The sequence below is a fragment of the Salmo trutta genome, chromosome 30, assembly GCF_901001165.1.
Source record: "Salmo trutta chromosome 30, fSalTru1.1, whole genome shotgun sequence".
Taxonomy (NCBI): domain Eukaryota; kingdom Metazoa; phylum Chordata; class Actinopteri; order Salmoniformes; family Salmonidae; genus Salmo; species Salmo trutta.
Genome location: NC_042986.1, coordinates 16,121,882 through 16,137,956, shown reverse-complemented (window position 1 = coordinate 16,137,956; position 16,075 = coordinate 16,121,882). Strand labels below are relative to the sequence as shown.

The 16,075-nt window shown below is 41.3% G+C and overlaps 2 protein-coding genes across 4 annotated transcripts; one reads left to right on the top strand and one right to left on the bottom strand.

The window, feature by feature from the left end:
* Nucleotides 1-7: 7 nt before the first annotated feature.
* Nucleotides 8-6,472, top strand: LOC115168104 (THAP domain-containing protein 3-like). The gene is given in 5 exon segments (XM_029723020.1): nucleotides 8-535; nucleotides 644-743; nucleotides 745-840; nucleotides 1,046-1,177; nucleotides 5,911-6,472. Coding segments are annotated over 5 exon segments (663 nt in total). The 5' UTR covers nucleotides 8-464; the 3' UTR covers nucleotides 6,175-6,472.
* Nucleotides 6,473-6,903: 431 nt separating this feature from the next.
* Nucleotides 6,904-16,026, bottom strand: LOC115168102 (dnaJ homolog subfamily C member 11). 3 transcript variants are annotated; one of them, XM_029723015.1, is made up of 16 exons: nucleotides 15,910-16,026; nucleotides 14,045-14,174; nucleotides 13,813-13,886; nucleotides 13,574-13,675; nucleotides 13,302-13,430; nucleotides 13,062-13,184; nucleotides 12,814-12,887; nucleotides 12,528-12,717; nucleotides 12,327-12,412; nucleotides 11,594-11,710; nucleotides 9,187-9,342; nucleotides 8,287-8,356; nucleotides 8,081-8,138; nucleotides 7,826-7,968; nucleotides 7,458-7,587; nucleotides 6,904-7,343 (listed from the first exon to the last, which is right to left on the bottom strand). In XM_029723015.1, the coding sequence occupies exons 1-16, from the start codon at nucleotides 15,979-15,981 to the stop codon at nucleotides 7,318-7,320; spliced, it is 1,680 nt and encodes a 559-aa protein (XP_029578875.1). In that variant the 5' UTR covers nucleotides 15,982-16,026; the 3' UTR covers nucleotides 6,904-7,317. The 3 variants fall into 3 exon arrangements, with proteins under 3 accessions (XP_029578875.1, XP_029578876.1, XP_029578877.1); XM_029723016.1 differs by lacking the exon at nucleotides 15,910-16,026 and adding an exon at nucleotides 14,355-14,580; XM_029723017.1 differs by lacking the exon at nucleotides 15,910-16,026 and adding an exon at nucleotides 14,396-14,580.
* Nucleotides 16,027-16,075: the final 49 nt, after the last annotated feature.

The window sequence follows — 16,075 nt, the reverse complement described above, 5'->3', positions numbered from 1 at the left end:
TACACTAGTAAAATGGGTGCGTTCCAGAGCAACGGCAACGTGATTGTAATCGATGCGCACTTTGGATTCTGCGCTCTCTAATCTGAAATATTATTGTTTAATCAATCAACAATATGCTATTACCTGTGCTGTGCGTACTTTTTAACCTTTGGTCTTGGAGACACACTCATTTAATCAATACATTCTCCAAACAGAGATGGTCTATGAGGGTACGAGATGGCACGAATACACCTTGCATATTACGACATATGATCAGAGACGGAAGAGGAAGCGAGACATCCCACTCCCTCATTTTTTATGGTTCATATACATTAGACCAGACCACAGTTTATATCGCATAGCCACCCCAGAACCATGTTTTCAAGGATAAACGCTTCATTTATCCACCATATTTGGTATGATGACTCTTTTGATATACTGAGGGGCGACGACCGTCGACCGCCATCTTAGTTCGGGGCAATATCATGCCGAAAAGTTGTTCTGCATATAACTGTACCAATAGGTACAGCAAACATACAGATATTACTTTTCACAGGTTAGTTATATTGTTTGATTAAAACGCAATGCAATTACCATATACATTTTTACATGATTGTGTGTTGATTTCACTCAATTCACTGTATACCATTTCTAATTTCTACAGATTTCCTTTCAGCAAACCAACTGTATTTAGACAATGGCTGGATAACATATGCCGAGATGACTTTTATCCAAAGAAACACATGGTCATCTGCTCACTTCATTTTTACTACGGATTGTTTCAGCGGCTTAGGCAACCGCAAAAACCTGCTGTGGAATGCTGTACCCACGCTCTTTACATTCCCACCACCAATTTCTAAGGTAAGCCTACTCATTTCACCAGCATCTTTTGGATTCGTACCTTTTCCAAACATTTTAGGTATCTAATGAATGTGCATTAGCCTAACTTTTTTTTGTGTGTGCATGTAAAAGAACTTGCCTTCTGTCATCAAATTAGTTTTTTTTCTAACTGTCTTATAAAATTTGATTTGATTATTATTAACTAATGGTTTTATTTTATTACTAGAAAAGAAAGTCAGGAAAAAGGCTGAAAATGCTTCCAAAGTGTGTCACTGTGTCCCAAGAGAAGATGGAAACACAGAATGACCTGGACCCAGAAGAGAGACTACTATCCAAATCTGCAGAGGGCAACAAGAAAGTGCGCCTTTACCTAGCTGAGAATTCTCAACTACGCACGATACAATGGAGTTGAGTGGCAAAGAGATTCCAATTCCCACTGACAACTCTGTCAGGACAAGCACAAGTACACAGTAAGCGTTAAATAATTGATATTTATAAAAGTAACAAGTAGGGATGGGCATGGTTATTTGAATATCCAAACGGATGTTAGTATTCAATTACTTGGAAGAGTATTCATTTGAGAGAAAAAAATATAGCCTAGGCCTATTTTAACAATGAAAAGACTTTGTCTAAAATGAGAGAAAATTATCTATGTGACATTGCTACATAGCCTACAAGGATAGATCATTACATAGCCTACACATGTTTCACATGTGAAGCTTGTTGTTGTTGTTGTCTGTCAATCAAAGTGATGCTACAGTCAGAGGCTCCATGTGTGAAGTGAGAAATTACAAATATTTTTTAATACGACAAATTATGGGTAGCCTACTTTGCTGACACTGACAAACATATCAATAAAAGCAATGTTGTCCATATAATAGGCCTAGAAGAAAGGGAGACACCAACCAGGTCGTATTATTCTGTACTTAAATCCGAGACACTCAATTTAGTATGATATGTCACGTTTCGTATGGTATTTATTCATTTGTGGATGTACATCCCCCATTTCATATATGTTAGGAATTACAAATCGTATTATATGTTACAAATTTGCATATGCTCTATACTGGTGCCAGTAAGATATGCTATACTGTTGTTCGCTCAATTAAGTTGAGAATTTTGATAACTAAGAGACATTAGTATTTTCTTTGCTTTTAGAACAATCCACTTTTTTTGAATGAAGCTAATGATCCTCTGTGGCCAAATCATGCTTTAGTAGCCTAATTTCAATGATTGTATTTATGTATAGACAGGATTAGGGTATTTCATTTTGGCAATTTTAATTCAAATGACTTTATGCACGGAATTATAGGTGTGTCTTCTCTAAATAAACAAATGAAATAGGGCCTAGGCTAAAATACAGCACAGTAAAGCATAACATTTATCCGTTTGGGTTTCATAATCATCACGGTTAAAACCAGAGAGTAATGTCTATCTGGTGAAGTCCACAAAACATACAGTATATAACAAACCGTTGTATGTCCTAGGCTACACAGAATGGTCCCACTATTGATTCAGGAGGACCATGAACAGTTACCATCCGCACAGCCTTCGCAAAGTAAACAAGAGCGCGGCCTCCGCCAGCTGGCTGGACAGAGCCTCCCCTGTCATCTCCAGCGGACAAGCATTAGGTCTTATGCACTACATTAATTTATTACATAAAATGTAATCATGGTTTACCTTAAAATTATTTCTTCCTCATTTTCCAAGCAGCAAAATCTGAAACTATGTCCTTGAAATCAAGTGCCCTGAGTACATAATTCTCAAGAGCCATAAGATTCAAAGGGTTCAGTCTTTCCTGTCTCATCGTTGATCTCAGTCTGTTTTTGACAAGAGCCAGCTTTGAAAATAAATTCTACCCTGATGCATTGGTAACAGGTAAACTCAAGAATATTTGCTAGGCAATGTCAACATTGGGAAAGACTGCTTGTAGATTCCTCTCTCACCATGTGAAGCAGTACCCTAGCAGATGTTTTTCTCACTTTTTATTAACATGTTGTCGTACACATCGATCCAGAGCATCCCAAACATGCTTAATGAGTGACATATCTGGTGAGTATGCAGGGCATGTAAGAACTGGGACATTTTCAGCTTCCAGGAATTGTGTACAGATCCTCGCGACATGAGGCAGTGCATTATCATGTTGAAAAATGTGGTGATGGCGGCGGATGAATGGCACGACAATGGGCCTTGGGATCTCGTCATGGTATGTGCATTCTAATTGCCATCGATAAAATGCATTTGTGTTTGTTGTCCATAGCGTATGCCCATACCATAACCCCACCATGGGGCTCTCTGTTGACAACGGTGACATCCGCAAACCGCTCGCCCACACCACGCCATACACGCTGTCTGCCATCTGCTCAGTACAGTTGAAGCCGGGATTAATCCATGAAGAGCACACTTCTCCAGCGTGCCAGTGGCCATCGAAGGTGAGCATTTGTCCACGGAAGTTGGTTACTACGCCGTACTGCAGTCAGGTCAAGACCATAGTGAGGCCGACGAGCACGCAGATGAGCTTCCCTGAGAAGGTTTCTGACAGTTTGTGCAGAAATGATTTGGTTGTGCTTGTGCAAATCCAGTTTCATCAGCTGTCCAAGTGGCTGGTCTCAGATGATCCCGCAGGTGAAGAAGCCAGATGTGGAGGTCCTGGGCTTGGTGGTTGCACGTGGTCTGCAGTTGTGAGGCCGGTTAGATATACAGTGCATTCAGGAAGTATTCAGACCACTTGACTTTTTCCACATTTTATTACGTTAATGCCTTATTCTAAAATGGACAAATTTGTTTTTTTCCGCTCAATCTATACACAATACCCCATAATGACAAAGCAAAAACAGGTATTTGTTTTTGCAAATGTATAAAATATATATGAAATATCACATTTACATAAGTATTCAGACCCTTTACTCAATACTTTGTTGAAGCACCTTTGGCAGCAATTACAGCCTTGAGTCTTCTTGGGTATGATGCTACAAGCTTAGCACACCTGTATTTGGGGAGTTTCACCCATTCTTCTCTGCAGATCCTCTCAAGCTGTCAGGTTGGATGGGGAGCGTCGCTGCACAACTATTTTCAGGTCTCTCCAGAGATGTTCGATCGAGACTTGTCCCGAAGCCACTCCTGCGTTGTCCTGTTGGAAGGTGAACCTTCTCCCCAGTCTGAGGTCCTGAGTGCTCTGGAGCAGGTTTTCTTCAAGGATCTCTCTGTACTTTGCTTCATCTTTCCTTCGATCATGACTAGTCTCCCAGTCCCTGAAAAACATCCCCACAGCATGCTGCCACCACCATGCTTCACCGTAGGGATGGTGCCAGGTTTCCTCTAGACGTGACACTTAGCATTCAGGCCAAAGAGTTCAATCTTGGCAAACCAAGCAGGCTGTTATGTGCCTTTTACTCTGTAGCACTCCGCCTGATTAGTGGAGTGCTACAGAGATAGATGCTTGTCTTTCTGAAAGGTTCTCCCATCTCCACAGAGGAACTCTGGAGCTCTGTCAGAGTGACTATCGGGTTCTTGGTCACCTCACTGACCAAGGCCCTACTCCCCCGATTGCTCAGTTAGAGCTCTACGGACAATTCCTTCAACGTCATGGCTTGGTTTTTGCTCTGACATGCACTGTCAACTCTGGGACCATATATGGACAGGTGCCTTTCCAAATCATGTCTAATCAATTGAATTTACCACAGGTGGACTCCAATCAAGTTGTTGAAACATCTCAAGGATGATCAATGGAAACAGGAGGCACCTGAGCTCAATTTCGAGTCTCATAGCAAAGGGTCTGAATACTTATGTAAATAAGGAATCTGTTTTTAATTTTTATACATTTGCAAAAATGTCTAAAAACCTATTTTTGCTTTGTCGTTATGGGGTATTTTGTGTAGATTAACAAGGCCATTTTTTTATGTAATACATTTTATAAGGCTGTAACGTAACAAAATGTGGAAAAAGTCAAGGGGTCTGAATACTTTCCGAATGCACTGTACAGCTAAATTCTCTAAAACAGGGGCGGCTTATGGTAGAGAAATAAACATTAAATTATCTGGAAACACTCCCTCAATTTGAGATATCTGTGGCCTTTTATTGTCCCCAGCACAAGGTGCACCTGTGTAACAATCTTGTTTAATCAGCTTCTTGATATGCCACTGTCAGGTGGATGGATTATCTTGGCAAAGGAGAAATGCTCAGTAGCAGGGATGTAGAAAAATAAACATTTTGTGCTAATGAAACATTTCTGGGATCTTTTATTTTAGCTCATGGGACCAACCCTTTAAATTTTGCGTTTTATATTTTTGTTCAGTGTAGATAGAGAATTTGAGCCATATTAGCATTGACATGAAATCAGTCAAAACACCTCAAAACAAGACATGGTATCAAGAACAAGATGAAACAAGCCACTTACTATTCCCTACATGGCAATTTGTCATTCTTGGTAGAAATCTGGCCATGCAGATTCACAATACACTGACTTCTGCCCCATGGACCGCACACATCGTTTTAGTTAAGTTGATCGCAAACCCATCAATAGAAATGCATTTGTTAATGTCTACATTTGTTTTGACACATTTATTCTATTACAGACACCTTAACATATACTCTTAAATTACATTGTTAGCTTAACATAAAAATATAAAACATTTTCCTTCAAGTATTTTTAATTGTACTAATGTTACTGTCCCCACTACAACAAAACTTAAATACATGTAACATTTAATTGAAATTCCAGTAATTCCTATGGAGGCCTGTTCATACTGGGGAGTGCCAATTTGACTGACCGGTGGATTCAAAGCCAATCAATGGCCAAGCATCAGTAATCCAGGGTTAACACACATCATTGGCCAAAACGAATTGCCACTCAACTCCATTGAGATGTGATATGTATATCTTGAAGTTGAGAATTCTCAGCTAATCTTTACCCTGCCCAGTGTGTCTTCTAATACTCAACTTCTATGTGAGTCTTGTGCAACATTGTATTCTGTATGGTTTGAGACTGAGCCATAGGGTTGTTAGACATTTATGCATTCACATTGAATCTAAACACCTGAAATTATTCTTTACCAGTCATAACTGATTTTCTTTTGTGCCCTTTTTATTTAGCATGTTGTCATCTTCGATCACAGTTACGCGCTGTCTGACCCATGTGCAGTGAAGGCCCAGCTATTCAAAGCCTTGGATACCAACAAATGGCTCAACAGAAGGTTACAAATGAAGAGCCAGCTGATCAACAAGATGAGGTTTAAATTGAAGGCAGCACACGCCGAGTTGTCAGGTCTACGCAGCTGGCAGAATCTGGCCAGGGCTGCTGGTAAAGAATCTATACGGCCAAGTGTACAGAGGATAGCTGTGAATGATATCAGCTGACACATTGATTGACATTGGTTTTATTGGAAAGCTATTTTGTATTGGAACACAAGTTAAATTAATTTGCTGATCCTCTTCTGAAAACAGTCTTGAAGACAGACATTTTTGCCAATTTCATCTTGGTCAATGAGTGTAAAATATTTATTTTGGAAAGCTTTGCAGCCCGATCCATCTTGCTGCCATCTGCAAAACCATTCTTTGGATAATATAGTACACTTTTTCCAAGAGTTTAAAGGGACCTTCCTGGACTGAGTTTTTATTCCTGAATTAAAGTCAATCAAGGATTCTAAGACACAAATGAAGTTGAAAAATATTCCATTGACATTTGCGCATGCAGGCCTTTACAAACATGACCTGAATGTTAATATATATATTTAAAAAATACCATTTCATGAACACATACGTTTTCTAATACATTCCCTAGAACTAAATGTCAATAAACCACTCAAGTTACATAACTGAATATAGGCCTACATCTCATGCCTGTTTTTCTGTACTTTAAGTACAATATGTCATGTTATCAGAGTCAGGTCAGCCTTGTACTATTCACTGACCCGTCAGGCACAGGACACCCAGATGACAGCCTTATTGGGCAATCATGTCAGTAGATCCATTGATCTATGACAGTGCGAACCATACAGAAGGTGGAGTACACTTCCAATCAACTTTGGGTTAATCTTTTGACTAATATAGTTTACGTTGTACCAAAAACAATTGTGTGACAAAATATTGTTTCTAGCTCAATTTCCAAAATGGGCTATTGCAGCTTGGAAAAGAGATTTTAATAATATGGCAAATATACAGAGGTGCACTAATACATTCAAGAGGGTCACATAGGCACTGCAGTGTCCATACAGTACTGAGTCATCCATTACAAGCCATACCTGAAAGGGCAGAACTTTGAGATTACGACCATCCCATTTTGAGTGACTTTAGACTGAATTTCATTCAATAGGGCAACACCCTGTTGAGTAAGTTTCTGCCATTTCTCCTCCTATGGACAACATAAAGAGGGGATATGCAGGACTTCTTTTTAGGACACAAGGGGTAAATCGGTGTCTCTACAATACAAGTCTGTCCATCCATTGTCAAACTATCAGTTTAACGTTGTGTAATGTCCCATTCGGTCCAGAAAAGAGGTTCCTATGTGTCGGCATCAATCCTGTGAGCTACATGAGGGAAAGAGAAAAAAACAGCAATTGAATACTGTTGAACAGAAATACAGTATGTTTTAAGAAATGTAACTCGTGTAGTTGAGCAGACACATTGGTAAGGCCACCTACATTGTTTTGGAATCCTGAGTGCTTCCTCTTCAGGAGAGAGGACCTGATGCATCACTCCCTGGAACTGATACAGTACCTTCAGACTCTTCTCCTCCCCCACACAGGGGTCATAGAACCCAGGTAGTCCTGACTGGGAGGACAACACAAGAACAACATCAGTCATCACAGACCTGTCAACCCTACTTACTACACCTAAGGCAGTTTATAGTTTTATGGTGTATTTCTGTACCATGTATCATACTCCGAAAAAACTTGAATGGACCAAAATTACTCTAATAGTGATATTTTGCATTCAGTAATGCCAAAGGAAAGGGAACTCCGGGCAACTAAGTTATGATAGAGTTAGTCTAGTAACTATGGCTGTATACCTTTGTGGCCTCTGTGAGGATGAGTTTGGAGTCCTTCACCAGGCACTGCAGCGGAACAGTCACATCGATGACCTTTGCCCTCTCATGCCTCTGACTGTTGTCCGTCACAAACTTGCCGTACCAGGCGTTGAGGATGATGAGACCTGATCCAGGAAACATTATCCTGTCAGCATGTTGAGTCACTCAACTCATTTTATAGCTTCTGTAATGTGTTCTTATACTGATCACTTCTGGTGCTGACAGAAGCCCATTTACCCATTTTAGATTCCTCAGTTTCAATGATCCTGCGCACAGATTCCTGCATTAGCAAAACCTTCAGAAGGAAATCGAGATGTCAGATCAAGCTGCTAACATTCACACACAAGAGACCAATAGAGCATCTAATCATATTGTAAGGAATGTGTGTTTGCTTGATGCCGATATACATGATGTATTTCTATGAGGAGACATAGTGCACTCACAGCAGACTCTGCCTCCTGCCTCTTCCTAGCAATGTCTGAGGCTGAACTCTCCCGGTGCTTCTCCAGGTCCCTATACAGTGGAGAGGCATAATGGATGAATTAATAATACATTTATTGAACTTCTACAGCGCTTTTCATAATAGGAATCTCAAAGCGCTTCATAAGTAAGAAACAAATAAGCGATATGAATGCTGCATCCTCTGCAGATGGAGAGGGTCAGCTCATGGTTTGAGAGGAGGGAACTGGTCAGAGGATGGTCAATTATAGAAATGGAGTCTTGGTGAGAGTCATATAGGCACTGGACTTCTCTTCTGCTCTGAAGCACCCACTGTGCACTAGAAAGCTCACAACACAGTTCAGAATAATATCCAGTCGTCCTCACTATGAGCCGTTTGCCTCAGCACTGCTGGATTCCTCTGTCTCCCATTACTATCACGCTTAAAGTGACTCCTCACATGTTCTCAAAAGATCAGGAACTGGCAGCCAGGTGAAATAAAAAAAAGCTGGTACTGAGTCCAAATGCATTTTTTAAAAACAAACACTAGCCAAGCGAAAAATCTGGAAATCAGTGTCTCAAAACCACCAGATATAAGCAATAAAAACGAATTGTTATCAAAAACAAAAATCTTGGTTCCACAATGAGGGAAAAAAATGCACTTTAAAATAACTAAATATGTACAAATTTACAGGAGCTCTGTGACTAGGCTGCTACCAGGGTGATATGGCAACAATCAACCTAATTAGGATGGATTCCCAAGATTGCATTGCACACACACAATTTGTTTACTATGACTTCTATTAGTAAAGCCAAGCTACAAAGCTGTAAGGCCATCACACAATGAGCAATTGAAATACTGACACAGACTTTAACATGAAGTGTAGATAAGTGGGCAGTCTTACTGTTCCTTCTGGGCACGCACATAGGGCCTGATGACGAGTCTCTGAATAGCGAGGTAGAAGACGAGTGGTCCAACTGTGGCGTAGAACACTGCACTGGGCAGGAGCTGGTCAGTCAGATGGATGGGGAAGAAATATGTCTGGCTGGCTCGGTTCAGCCTGTACAAATAAGATGCATCATCAATAACGAAGTTTCCATCCAACCATTTTTATGTGCGTAAAGTACCTGTTGTATTAAAAAATGTAAAATAAAATAAAAACTCACGACAGGCCTGATGCCGGTAAACGGTCCAAATGGCGACAACAAAATACGAAAGACGGGTGTGGATAACTTTTTTGTTGGTGAAATAAATCATGCGACAAATGGCAGTGAAAATGTTTTCTTGCACATTTGTTGATAGAATAACCATCACGTCGCAGTAAACTTGCAGTCACACTATGATATTGTGTGGTCCTCCCACTATGACTTTTAAAACAATACGCCATTTATTAGGCTACAGATGAATTACGTTATGATGAACTTCACAGGGTGGAAAACGGCCATGAGCTTGATGCTCCTTTCCAATAAATATGAAGGTTTTTTTTGTATGCTGGTGACATGATGGTCGGTGCTTGGCTGCCAATTGACAAATAAAAATCTCACTCTTATACTTAATCAGTGTATCTGAGAGCTGTTGCTAAAGTGCACGTGCCAAGACCAGAGCAGGCACACTTTCTGTTTATCACAGACTTTCTGTGCCAAAACCATTGACAGTCTGGATGGGATGGAAACATACTGTAGCACTTCTGGTTTTTATTTGGTAAATGAAAAGTTATACAACAAAGTGCTTTTATATGCACTAATTGATTAAGCACATTTATTTAGGGCTCCCGAGTGGCGCGGCAGTCTAAGGCACTGCATCTCAGTGCTAGAGGCGTCACTACAGACACCCTGGTTCGAATCCAGGCTGTATGACAACAGGCCGTGATTGGGAGTCCCATAGGGCGGCGCACAATTTGGACAGCGTCGTCCGGGATTGGCCGGTGTAGACCGTCATTGTAAATAAGAATTTGTTCTTAACTGACCTGCCTTGTTAAATAAAGGTTAAATTCAATTAAATAAAAAAATGTATTCCAAGAAGCCAAAGCTGCAGGTAAATTAGAATATTCACTTAAATATTTTGACAAATTGATGAAAACTTCACTAATGGCTTAGCAGTTCCAACAGAAATCAATAGAAAACATGTCATTTAGCAGACACTTATTCTGAACAAATGGGTCATTCTTGAATTGTGGTGTCATTTGCATCCCTCGCATTTGCAACCATGAAAAACATGAAATCTTGTATCTCACTCATAGCAATATCTGCGGTGCTGCTCGTGCGACCTCATTTCGCTGACTACCTTTAAGTACTTAGGGCAAGCTAATTGTCCAGTCTTTCCCACTAGTGATGCTGAGACTCAGATTTTTCACTTTAAAATGTATGTCAAACAAAGAAAAAACTATTGCAAAAAGTTAAGCAAACCCCATGGACTACTTTTAACAATTTCCACTGAACATTTTTACAAAAACATTTACTTCAAGAACTGAGCAGATGCAAAGTTTGGTAACAGAATGACGGTTTGTGCCTCACTCTGTTATCGTGGAATTGCCAAGTAGTGACATGTTTTAGGGATTTAGAGATATATTATTTTGAATGCAAGAAAGTAAAAAGTATTTCATATATTGTATAGACAAATAACAAAACGTTTTTTTTTTTACTATAATATGTGTCCCTAAGTCTCTTCTGCTCTGTGAAGCACTCACTGTGCACTAGAAAGCTCACAACACAGTTCAGAATAGTATCCAGTCGTCCTCACTATGAGCCCTCTGCCTCAGTACTGCTGGATTCCTCTGTCTCCCATTACTATCACGCTTAAAAATCGCCTTAAAAATCCCTCATTACAAAGATATACAGTGACCTTGAGCATTCCCTCCAGTGGCAAACTAATCGGGGAGGGGTATAGTTCAAAGAAAATGATTAGCTAATCACACCTTTTTAGTATGTCAAAATATAGGGTTCCACTAACAATTTGGTGTGTCTAAATAGATCATGTCATTGGTTTTACTCAATTTAAATGAAGGGAAATTAAATTGTGAGCAAAAATGATAAATCATATCACTTCAGTACATTTTTTGAAAAGGGTTAGTGTTAATTAAAGAAAATCCTTAATGACCTAAAATGTGTCATTGGTGTTACTACTCCTATTGATGGCACAATGTTATGATAATGGTAAAATATAGTAAGTCATTAAGTCACCATATTAGTTGATTTAGAAGATGTACAAAATACATTTTAAAAAATGCCACTATTTAAGAATAACCCAAATGCCTTATGCCAACAACTACTGTACTGAGGTAGTTTGGTTAAGAAGAACTGAGCCATACTTACTTTATCTTGAGGGAGATGCCCTGAGGTACTCCTACACTGACGGTCGCCCCCAAGACACTGTGCCGACTGATCTTTCTCTCTGCACCATACTCCACCACCGTCCCAAAAAAGCCAGCTCTACAAGACAATGACAGAGACAGTCAGCAAGTCTTCCTATATTGTCCATGAAATGACCTGATGATTTATAATAAAGGTTACAGTTAAGGTTCAATGGCTTCCATTTATCAAAACAAACAAATGTTCAAATCTTTATTTTTTTGTATTTTACCCCTTTTCCTCCCCAATTTCGTGATATCCAATTGCGATCTTGCCTCATCGCTGCAACTCCCCAACAGGCTCGGGAGAGGCGAAGGTCGAGTCATGCATCCTCTGAAACATGACCCGCCAAACCGCACTTCTTAACACCCGCCTGCTTAACTCGGAAGCCAGCTGCACCAATGTGTCAGCGGAAACATCGTTCAACTGACGACCGGAGTCAGCCTGCAGGTGCCCGGCCTGCCACAAGGAGTCGCTAGAGCGGGATGAGTCAAGTAAAGCCCCCCCGGCCAAACCCTCCCCTAACCCGGACGACGCCGGGCCAATTGTGCACCGCCCTATGGGACTCCCGGCTGGTTGTGACACAGCCTGGGATTGAACCCGGGTCTGTAGTGACGCCTCAAGCACTGCAGTGCCTTAGACCGCTACACCACTCGGGAGGCCCAAATGTTCAAATCTTATTATAAAGTGGACATACTTGATTGAGCCCTTGACTTTGGTCTGGTCATCGTCCTGGAACTTGTACTGGTAGCTCATCATCATGAAGGAGTGAGGGATCCCAAGCTGCAGAGGGCCAACAAATACGGTTAGGAGAGGAAATAGAGAATACATCCGCAACAGACAGCAGTCCCTTCTTATACTACAATTGCTCTATTTAATTATATTATTCTGTGCTGACCTGCATGGCCAAGGTGAAGTGGCTGGTCTTCGTGTCCCTGACGATGCTGGTGTTCATGGAGGACTGGGTGCCCCAGCGCCACTGCAGGTAGCCCATGGTGTTCTTGTCCAGGTGCCGAGCCAGCATCGTGGTGCAACTAGGCCGCACGCCCCGGGACGAGAAATGGAGTCCACACTGAGTAGTCACAAAGCTGGAGAAAAACAAGTCATTCTACATCTTTTCTGATTCAACTGTAGCCCAAACACAATGCTTTACAGATTTCTAATGTTCTGGAATCTTGACTTACCAGCGAGCTGTGAGGTTGCGGAATATCTTCATACCTACGAGGGGCCCGTGTGTGTCTCCTGCCCCAAACTCCACCTGGTGGATAAACAAATAACATCTCAGTGTAAAATAGAACACAAATGTGATAATTGTTTGTTTGCATGTATTTTAGGTGTGTGAGCATTTGAAAGCACTAGTATGCAATGTGTGTGTCTATATGTGCGTGTGTATATGTAGGTAGAAACTGTAAATGATTGAGTGGTTCCTGACCTCCCCCCAGCCCTTAGCAGAGGTGACTCTCCGCAGTGCCACGTTAATGTTTCCTCCTCCGTTTCCATTGTGGGTTGAGAGGGAGCCAGAGAGAACAGCTGTGTCTGAGGTGGTGAGGGGGGCCTGCAATAGGTAACAAATATTACACCTAGTTTTCCAATGTGGTGGTCCGTAAGCCAAACCTCTACCCATACACATATTTTAAGAACTTTTCAAACCCATTTCAAGTTTTTCTATTACCTCTATAGATTGTGATATGTGCATCTTGTTGATCTCAACATGTGGGAAGCCCCCTCCAGGCACATCCTCGTAATCCTCCTCATAGCGATCAAAGAGGTCTGTGGCATCTACACCCACACTGATCATCCCCTGAATGAGACAGTCACATCAATAAATGATCATGCAACAGCAGGGTTTCAGTCCTATAGTCACTAATACAGCGCACACGCGCGCGCACACACACACACACACACACACACACACACACACACACACACAACTAAACATTAGACCTTGGGATTGGTCCTCTGCTGTAGCCGTCTCTCCTCCCTCTCTCTCTGCAGACGCTCAAACTCCTCTCGGATCTCTACTGGAGTTCTTTTTCTCTCCACCACCTGGAATCAGACATAAGCCATTTCTGCCTGATGATCAGCGACACTCATTAGCTTGACAATGACAATATATAGTACTTCCTACCACAGTAGCCTATGTATATTATGAAGGCAAGCCCAAAATAAAATGCTGTACTTACCTCCCATCCGTCAACATCCAGTCCTCTCTTGCCATAGATGTCATAGATAGCTCGTGACTGTGGGTCACTAAGGACTACAGGGAGAAACATGCAACTTTTCAGTTTCAATGAAAGGTTCAGATACATACAATCCAGAAACAACAATGAGCAAGTTGACCTAAATGTTCAGCTGAAACAGAGCAAAGCCATGGTCGAAAAATGGCATGAAGTCACAGTCTAGTATTCTTCTTACCCTCATAAGCTTGATGCACTAGGTTAAAGAGCTGTTCCGCCTGCCTTTTTAATTCAGGGTCTCTGTGCTTGTCTGGGTGGTAGAGCATGCACAATCGCCTGTATGACCCCTTCAGTTCCTCCTGTGTTGCCTAATAGATGAACAGAAGAAAACATGAGAACTTCAACTTACTTGTGATAAAGTACTAGCTAGCTAATATGATTCCAAGTAGACAAATACGTATTTACAACAAAAGGTTTCGAAGTGACGACCTAACATTACATGTTGCACTTGAGGCCTAACTATCAAGCCAAGCAGCTAGTGCACTTGCATGTGTAACAGTCTGGCTTCCGTCCCTCTTTTTGCCCTAACCTGGGCTCGAACCAGGGACCCCTCTGAACATGACGTGTCACCCAGGAAGCATCGTTATCTATCGCTCCACAAAAGCCGCAGCCCTCGCAGAGAAAGGGAGACAACTACTTCAAGGTCTCAGAGGGTATGACATCACCGAATGAAACGCTAATAGCGTGCACTGCTAACTAGCTAGGCATTTTACACCCGTTACCCGTTCTGCCCTCTTTCTTGAAGCCACGGAAATTCAAGGCTGACCGCGATACTGCAGGCATTGTTTGCAGAAAACAGGATCCCCCATTATAGTAAATTAACAAATGGCGATCTTTACGTAAATAAAACATTCGAAGAGACAATCATGGTACTAACAATTGATTCTAATACACCAGATATCCTTGAATCGATCATTTTAAAATCGCAAATAAGTTTAGTTGCTAATGGCAGCCTGCAGTACCACGGTCGGCCTTCAACTTGAGTTCCTCAAAGAGAGGGGGCAGCACCGAGCTAACCTGCAATGTTACTTCCTGGAGTAACTAACTACGCATGCTATGTCTCAATGCGCTATTGAGTCTTCACATAGGAATGAATGGTGTCACGTGATCAGTGGCATTGTCCGTTCATATATACAGTCGTTGGTTTACACTTGACGCTCTCGAACACGGCCAATATCTGCATAGACGACTCAAATAATTGATAAGAGAAAAACAGACCATACCCGCCCTCTATTCTACCATGGCATGGACAAAAGTCAGGGATAATGTCCTTGTCACCAATCACTCAATGTTGGTTGGCTAGCTACCTAACTTGTGCCAACTAACTTTACTTTGACTACTAGTTAGTAACGTTAGTTACACATATTTATTGGTTATGATCTAATGTTTGATACGGGTCATGTGTGTTAAACAATTGTATAAATAGTCAGCTAACGTACATTAGGTTAGCCACATTTTATCCAACAGTCTGAAATCAATGGGCTTGTTCGAGTGTTAAAGCTAAAGCAACCGACTGTAGACAGCCGAAAGTCGGACACTAATGTTGTTTTCCAACAGCAGGGCTCAGTGCAACATGGCATTGTTTATAAAAGTTTCTTTATAATGTTGAAATAAACATCCACCATATCACACACACAAACATAACTGTATACATTGTAAAATCAATTGGGAGAGAGCCTCTATCATCAACAATGTTGTTACTGATTGACAATAGGGCCTCCCACAAAGAAAATGGCTGCAGGATGAAGTTGGGGAACAAGCAGAAACTTTCAGTCGACTGCAATAAAACTTAAATGACATTTGATCACGTTTTTTGTCAAGTTCATGAAGCCGATGGTCACCGATGGTCACCAACTTGACAAAAGTGACCCTCTCGAACACACCCAATCATAAACGGGGGTCAATTGACTTATCTGGCTAGCTAGCAAAACGGTACGCCGCCTACATTTATTTGTTCCAGAAACCTTACATCAAACCGACTATGAAATCACTTCTCAAAATATCCACACAAACACATCCGAACAGCATCCAAACATGCCGTACCTCTCTTCTGACATTAAGTAAAGAATAGTAATCATCGTTGTCAAATTCACCGTCTCCCAAGGCCGGCGCCATGTTTACAACCTTTCATTCCCTCTTCCGGTTTGTATCTATGAAACCTCACCACTGTTGCCACCTTGTGGACTGGATGTCTTTATCAAGCATGTCT